Source organism: Sipha flava, unplaced genomic scaffold, assembly GCF_003268045.1.
Source record: "Sipha flava isolate LNK unplaced genomic scaffold, YSA_version1 34_pilon_pilon, whole genome shotgun sequence".
NCBI classification, from domain to species: Eukaryota; Metazoa; Arthropoda; class Insecta; order Hemiptera; family Aphididae; genus Sipha; species Sipha flava.
Genome location: NW_020273045.1, coordinates 3596841 through 3605227, shown reverse-complemented (window position 1 = coordinate 3605227; position 8387 = coordinate 3596841). Strand labels below are relative to the sequence as shown.

The 8387-nt window shown below is 26.8% G+C and overlaps 3 protein-coding genes across 5 annotated transcripts; 1 reads left to right on the top strand and 2 right to left on the bottom strand.

Moving 5' to 3' along the window:
• Nucleotides 1-1276: 1276 nt before the first annotated feature.
• LOC112687480 (shootin-1-like) lies at nt 1277-5411 on the bottom strand. 3 transcript variants are annotated; one of them, XM_025560203.1, is made up of 10 exons: nt 5006-5411; nt 4181-4328; nt 3955-4093; nt 3698-3854; nt 3344-3446; nt 2155-2242; nt 1913-2095; nt 1614-1844; nt 1397-1545; nt 1277-1325 (listed from the first exon to the last, which is right to left on the bottom strand). In XM_025560203.1, exons 1-10 carry the CDS (start codon nt 5067-5069, stop codon nt 1277-1279), a joined length of 1311 nt encoding a protein of 436 aa, XP_025415988.1. In that variant the 5' UTR covers nt 5070-5411. The 3 variants fall into 3 exon arrangements, with proteins under 3 accessions (XP_025415988.1, XP_025415989.1, XP_025415990.1); XM_025560204.1 differs by lacking the exon at nt 5006-5411 and adding an exon at nt 4702-4724; XM_025560205.1 differs by lacking the exon at nt 5006-5411 and having other exon boundaries at nt 4208-4313.
• Nucleotides 5412-5510: 99 nt separating this feature from the next.
• On the top strand, nt 5511-6574 carry LOC112687483 (pre-rRNA-processing protein esf2-like). The gene is made up of 3 exons (XM_025560208.1): nt 5511-5808; nt 5872-6037; nt 6262-6574. Exons 1-3 carry the CDS (start codon nt 5634-5636, stop codon nt 6527-6529), a joined length of 609 nt encoding a protein of 202 aa, XP_025415993.1. The 5' UTR covers nt 5511-5633; the 3' UTR covers nt 6530-6574.
• On the bottom strand, nt 6530-7861 carry LOC112687481 (zinc finger protein 333-like). Its single transcript, XM_025560206.1, has one exon. It carries the CDS (start codon nt 7395-7397, stop codon nt 6591-6593), a length of 807 nt encoding a protein of 268 aa, XP_025415991.1. The 5' UTR covers nt 7398-7861; the 3' UTR covers nt 6530-6590.
• Between the last annotated feature and the right edge of the window lie 526 nt (nt 7862-8387).

Sequence of the window (8387 nt, the reverse complement as noted above, 5' to 3'; positions counted from 1 at the left end):
TCAGTAGCAATTAAAGTAAAAATTCTCTCTGAATATTATTAGTTGCAAGACAACATGCCATTTAGTAAACATGGAACAGTGGAGTGCTGAACAAAGTGCTTATGCGATAAAATTGTTTTATAAAAATAATAACAGTTACGTAGCTGCACAGCGTTCATTTGTTCGTCTTCATTTTAATCTTGAACGCCATGATTCAGTACTATCGGCATGGCTATTCAAATATGGGTAACCAACTTTTAAGAGTCGGGTTCAACATTAAAAAAGAAGCCTGTACGAAAAAAAACACGTCGCTGTGTAAAATCCGACCTAGACTTCTACTGAACAAGTTTTAAAAAAAACATATGTTTTGTGCAAAACATTTCGGACTCCTTATGAGAGCGGTCTTAACAGCAGTGATGTTTATGAATGCTTTTTTTTACGGGCATATATTTTTTAATGCTAAATCCGTGTCTTCAAAGTTGGTTATCCATATTTAAATAGCCTTGCCGATGGTGCCGAATCATGGCGTTTAAGATTGAATTGAAGACGAAATGAACGCTGCGAAACTACGTAACTGTCATTATTTTTGTATAATGATTTTATCGCATAAGCACGTTGTTCATCACTCCACTGTTCCATGTTTACTAAATGGCATGATGTCTTACAACTAATAATATTTAGAGAGAATTTTTATTTTAATAATTAATGAGAAAATTTATCTTTGGAAATTGGCCATTTTAGTGCCCCACCCTGTATATTTATTAAGCATTTGAAAATAGTTTAAAACTTTAAAATCACAAAATATGATGATTGGCCCACAGAGAATTTTCTTGGTATCCCGGTTGGCCAATCCACTGCTGACATTCAATATTTTGAAACTGAATTATAGGAACCAAATAACATAACTACTAACATTAGTAATATATTTGATAAATTATTAAAAGTATTTATTATAAAACATAAAACCCATTGGATACAATAATTTTATTTTTATTATATATTATACATATTAGTAATAATGATATTATTTATAAGTACCTATTACACTATTATACTGTATAGTTAAAAACAGTAATACATAATACATATTTAAAACAAAAGATACAGTTATACTTTAAAAGAAAAAAAAAGCTTTTAAAGAGTGTTATTAAGTACAAATTGTCTTAAATAAAACATTAATTATTATAAGATAATTATATATTCGAATAGTGATAAAAATTTTACTTATATTGCTATTTATGTTCGTAAATTATTAAATAGAGTTGAATCACGTCATGCTATTTTAAAATCATTTTTCTTAATCATAATTTTGTTCTCCCAACATGTTAGTTAATATATTTTGAATGCTAAAAATATTTTAACAGCAATTTCATATAAATAAGGCGAAAGAATAAAATTAAACAATATAATTCTTTACTTTTGTCTACTGTTAAGTAAATGTTCATTAGTGGCAATTCCGTGAAGTTTGGTATACATTTGATTAATTTTTCTTACAGATGTTATCCATCGTTCTTTGAAGAACATACAAGACTCATTAGCTTTTTCATATTTACTCTCTAAATGTGACTAAAAAAGTTTAAATTTATTATTAAAATACCTAAATGTCAAAACCATTATTTTTTTTAATTTCATACAATGATTTTTTCTAATTGTTCTATTTGTAAATCAGAGCTGGAATTGATATTGTTTTTAAGTTGTTCATTTTCCTTTTTTAACAAAATATTGTTTTTTTCAAAATCAGACAATCTAGATTCCAATTCAACATTTTTACTTTTGAGTTCATTAATAATTTTTACATTGGTGTACTGTAAATTTGTTACTAAACTGATGTATTTATTTTCCATACTATCTTTTTCACAAGTCAACTATAAATACTCAATACATATTATTAAAAAAAAAAAAAAAATTGTATTTTAAAAATTACCTAACTTACTTCTAGTTCTTTAGCTGTAATTATAGATTCTCTTTCCACTAACATATCAGTAATTTTGTCCATATTTTCAGTTAATGCTCTACATTTTGATATCTCAAGATTCAGTTCTTCTTCAATACGCTTCCTGTCATCTAACCATTTTTTATTTAATTCTTTTAACATTTGTTCTTCTTTTATTTTCAACTATGATGAAAAAAAAAAGTTGTAACAATATGATTGACAAATGGTAGTGTAAAAAGAACCTTTTCATTAAATAAAATCATTTGTTTATCTTTCCAGTCTTCTAATTCATCTATTAATTTTTCTTGTCCATCAAAATTTAATAAATTTCTAGAATATATTTTAATTATATAAATTATATAAATTATACAATTAATATTATTATAAATTATTGATGAAAAATATAAATTAATAATAATAAACAGATTCATACAAAAAATACTAATATAGATTATGTATTGTAAGACTAGTGATACTTCGTAAATGTTATAATTTAAAAAATATGGTAAATAAATTGTTAAAAATAGTTTAGAGTACTTAAAATAATTAGTTGACACTTTTGTGTTAACTAAATAAAGGTATCATAGAATCAAAGAAATAAATAGTGTTACAGATTTGGAGGTTCGAAAGTAGAGCATAATATATTTTACTACGTACAATAGACTGTATACTTTAATTGTTCATTTTTGGAAAGGATAAGTTCCAATAGAAATAGATGTAGACGGAAATTGCTTTTGACAAAATGTTCACTTAAAGTATACTTGTATAAAAAGGCATCCTAAAGATTTTTAGGGCTTGGAGCAAATTAATTCTAGTGCCTCTTAATTATCACAATATATGAGTATGATAAAAAAATACACTCCAAGTTTGTAAAATGTTGGTAAATATAGTTTTCCAAACATCAACCAATTTAGGTTATTTAAATGCATCAATACAATGAATTACATTTTTAATAACTTCTCAAAAATGTACTACTAGTCACCACATTTAACAACAATTAAATGTATTCCTAGATAATTTTTAAACAACCATAGAACATAAAAACTTGGATGTTGTTGCATTGATATTTGAAATAAAAATTTCAACATAAATTTGGATAAAATTATGTCATTTTTCACAATTCTGCAATAAATTATAGTTACAGCTATTTAAAAAATAGAATAACTGAAAAAGTATCCTGAAGATTAATGCTTAAATATAAATTTTATTTTATTTTATTAAATAAATGTATTAATATTTCATAAAGAAAAATACTTAAAGGGAGCCTTCTTTAAATTTTCTTAGATTAGAGCCTAGGGAAAAATGATCACATTGCCACCCCCTAGCGATGGTTATGCTATCGCATCATAATTTGAACCGCAATGTATAACAGAACATTGACTACAATTTTTTAATAAGAAAACTCAACATTAATTTTTGTTTACAACTTACTGTGGCTCAATACTTCCCAGTATATTTTCTATCTGTTCTGCTATATAAACATCAGATTTTGAAATATTAATTTGAATATCTTCTTCAGACTGCTTGTTTTCTTCTACAGCAAAAAATGGGAGCAGATATGTATAATGATACTATTCTTAACCCTTCAATATTAATAAATTTGAAATTTGATATTTATTAATAGGTAATATAATAATTATAATAATGATTTGTTTGTATTTCAATTATTTAATTAGTGATATTATACATAAATTAGCTTTGATAGAGATATGTAATTTTAAAAATGTTCCTCTAAAATAATTTATAATATTTATTACAAAACCTAAGAATCAAATTATACAGTACCTTTTTGTAAATTACTGTCAATATAATTTAAATTCTTATTATTTTTTTTTGGAATAGAGTCAATATTTTTAACATTGACATCTTCAATACATAATGACATTGTAAGATTATAACTACAATTTTTTGATCCTATTAATTTATATGATTTTATTTCTACCTAAAATTATATTTAAAACGATAAAATAGCATAAATTAAAAAATAAATAATTCAACAATATCTGCTTGAGTCAAAAAGATATAAAATCAATATTACTTACACGATCATTTGATGTTGCACTTAAAGTTTGTGCTCCTTTCAGTTTCAATATAAGATAACCAAGTTTTTCACGAGAACTTGATTTATTTATTGGCACATGAAAACATTCAATTCTGATAGAAGCATTAGACATTTTAAATCTAATTTAAACACCATAGTAAACATCATTCATCAATGAATAAATTCAATGAAATCATTATAAAAATGATATATTTTTTTTTTTTTACTTTTTTAGTGTAGATTTATCCACATACCAAATAATATCAGAAACATAATTTAACTCATTGTTATTTATGGAAATTTTTCTAATTTGCAAGTTGTTCATTAAAGTTGCATGCATAACAATATTTCCATTGATTAAAGCAAATCCATGACCTGAAAATAAAATTTTTCTATGAACAATTAGTCTTACTCTAAATAATTTTACAAATGTTTGAACTTTTTTTATAATTTAATGATATAAATGAAATAATAAAGTCTAAAATTACTTAATAAAATATTATTTAAAAAAAATTATAATTTTTGATAATTGTAATTTTTTTAATAATACTAATATTGTGATACTTGAATACTTGTGTTTTAACTTTTAACTTTATTAAACAATATTTTCACATTCAGAAGAAAATATTAGCTACCTAATTATTTTAATCTAATTAAATAGTGATAATAGAACAGTTAAGTCTTCACAATTACACATACTAAAATCTGTAGTATGTAAATCAAAATAAAAATTAATTGGTAATTTTACCTTTTTATTAGAATAGAGATATATAAATAGGTTATAAATAGAATAAAAAAATTAAAAATTATATAAATATAATTTGTTTTTAAACCTACCACAACTTAAACTCAAAAAAATTAGTCATACTCTTGTTTCCGTAGCAACAAAAGAAATACATTTCTTAACCTATTTAGTACAATTAAATATTTTCAATATGTTTGTATAATATTAATTTAAACTAATTAATCATTACTGACTGATTTATAATTCAAACTAATAATGAAAAAGTTGGAATCGTATAATAAAAAAGAAAATCTTATATTTTTCAAACCTGATATTATTTTCAAAACAATCTTTTTATTTTTGCAATCTACTCCTTGAAGTTGACTAGCCATTATGTTATCAATAAATCTATAAGTTAAGATGGTTATTTTCTAATTCATAAATTAACAAAGTATAAAGTAACTGTTGACTATTGATTCTTTGTTGTAAAAGCCCCAAATAAAATAATTAAGATTGACATAGTACTATTATTGTAATACTTGGTTGCATATTACAAAATTGTTAACTTGAATTAATTATTCTAATTTTGAATTAAAAATAAATTTATATTCCAAATAAATAATATATTTAAACAGCACAAGATTGGACTTATGTTCAAGGTTTTGACGACTTTCAAAAATATAACTGTTAACGTTCCTGCGTATTGCATATGCGCAAGATACTTATCATGAGTCCATGATTATCCGATTCATACAAAATTGTGCTAACACGGAGGATTAATTCCAATTCATCTTATCAAAAGTTACCGGTATCAGCAAAACAAGCATGTATACTGATAACATAATATCACGTGTAAATATTCCTGTTGATGTTTAATTTCAATATTACTAAAATTCCAACCTTTGCAAAAACCGGAACATTGAACGAATTTGCTGTAGTGAAATTAGCGAACAACAATGAGTGATTGCGATACCGAATCATTATTGTCCGTCGGATTGCCAACGAGAACGCGGAAGAAAGGCATTGTTTATTTATCGTCGATACCGAAATACATGAACGTGACAAAACTTCGTGAACTGTTGGGTGAATACGCCGAGATAGGAAGAGTATTTCTACAGCCAGCTTCTAATCGTAATAAGTTCATTGGCTAGTCGTTTTTCCGTTATGTCATTCCTATTTTTGATTATGTTTTAGCGAATTTAAAAAAGAGACCTGCCAAACATTTCACTGAGGGTTGGGTAGAATTTGAACGTAAGAGTGCTGCTAAAAAGATAGCAACACTATTAAATGGCAAACGAATTGATTCTCGAAAGCGTAGCAAATATTTTGATAGTGTGTGGAATATAAAATACTTGCCTAGGTAAGTTAATAGATTTTAAGCAATATATAAATTTTTTTCATTTTGATTCTGATTTCAATTTAATATGTATTTGTTAAATATTATGTACTTTTTTTTTATATATTATTCATATTTCTCTAGTAAAATTTATAAAATAACATTCTATTATATCATAATTCTGAAATTGTTTTGAAAATCATGAAAAATATTTTGTTATAACATGTTCATTTAAAATACATTCTTAGATTCAAATGGATCCACTTAAATGAACGTCTAGCTTATGAAAAAGCTGTGCGTAAACATCGTCTTCGAGCTGAAGTATCGCAAGTAAAAAGAGAAGCTAATCACTTTTCTTCAAACATCGTACGAAGCGAGAAGAATAAGTTTCATCAAAAATCAAATGTTGATATTAATGTTCGACAAAGATTACCGGAGGAAGAGTTTGTACAAAACAAAAACAATGCAACAGAAATTGAATCCAGAACAGAATTTTTATCAAAACTATTTAATTAATTAAATTAACAAACAAATAAATGTACATAACACATGTAAATAAATCTGTTGAATATTTTAGTTAAATTTTTAAAGCTAATGTAGCCAACTTCTTTGCCATAAAAAATTTTGGTTCTTTTTTATTAATTCTATTGGCCATAGGAACAATTTTTCCATTTTCTTGATGGATCCTAACATGTCTGTTGAGACAAGCTTTGTACTTAAACAACCAATCACATCCTATTACATTGCATTTATAAATTCTTTCTCCATGACCTATTTGTACATGATAATTCAAATTTCTAGAATTTGAAAAAGTTCTATTACAGTCTGGTTGAGTGCAATTGAACTTTGGCATATGCTGTCTTACGTGCTCCCTTATTTGTGACTTGAATAAGAAGCGTTCGTCACACTGTTCACAAATGAAAGGTTCAGAGTGGTAAGTAGCCATGTGCTGTTTGTAAAAATTCCAATTGAATCGATGGGCTGTTAGAGGGCATGATGGGATAACACATTTAAAACGTTCATGTTTAAGAGAATGCCGTTCAAGATCATCAGGACAAAAGAAACTACAATTACACTTTTTGCACTGGTAATGTCGAACACGACTCTTCTGTTTTTTTATTTTAACCTGATGTCTACGGAGTCCCCATGCAGTGTTGAACTGTCGTTCACAGTGGTCACAGGACAAGGGTTGTTCTAAGCGTGACTGGTTTTGATGAGCCTCAGCAACATGCCTTTGTAAATGCTGCCGTCGATGATAGCCTCGATCACACTGAGAGCATTGGAATTCTTTAATGCCTTGATGCCGTTGAATGTGAATTCGTAAACGATACGGTCGACTGAACGTAGAGGTGCAATCATCATATGGACACGTGTGTTTAACCATGACTGAATTGAATGGAAAACTTAACAACGAACAATTAGGAACCTATGTTAGATATTCTCTACTATTGATTATAAATTAGTAATAACTGATAGTATTTATAATCAAAGATTGCACATTCCTCGTGAAAAATTGTTCGTACATGAAATCACAATTGAACTAATCTTTATTCTATGATCACAATCACGGTCTTAGAAAATCTCTAAGACCGTGATCATAATTATTAAAACAACGGATACTGTACAATGATAGTGCGTCCGGACCACAATACAAGTTCCGATTGGTTGCTCCTCAGCTTAGAGTAGCCGTGGTTCTTCAGATTACAAATTATTGTTCAAAAGCTTTACAACAATGTATGGACGCATCACACCATCAACGTCTGGAAGTCGTGTAGATGTTTGACTGAAACCCGTCCGCGACGCAGTCACTGATGGGATATTTCGTTCAAATGACTATAGTTCCATCGTTCCTTTTTATTATCATTACTTATCGTGTACCGGCATCGGACCTAACTACTATAAATTTCTCTAGATAGCGCCACCTTCGGTGTCCCAAAAATGGCCTTGTCGGCCTGTGGAGGCATATATAAATAGTGTACATTGTTAGAGAACCCAATGAAAATACTGTTCTACAATTGGCTCCACGGTCTTAGAAGATATCTTCTAAGACCATGAATGACTCTAATCCCTATGAGATAATGACTTCGTCATAAAATTTGATAAATCACGAAAATTATCAGTTACCAAACTTATGAATTTTGAATATTTTAAAGACCTTTTAAATTTGAAATTTGGCAAAATATTTCCAAAAAAATATGAAAATTAAATTGTTGGAGAAATTAGGAATACCGTCAACATAAGATCAAACATATTTACTAAACTTATTTACATCTCTTGTTTTATAAATCAAACATTTAAACAATTTTCTATTAATTAATATGTAATAAATAAATAATATATTAGAATATTTGATCATGGTTACTTATTATTGAGT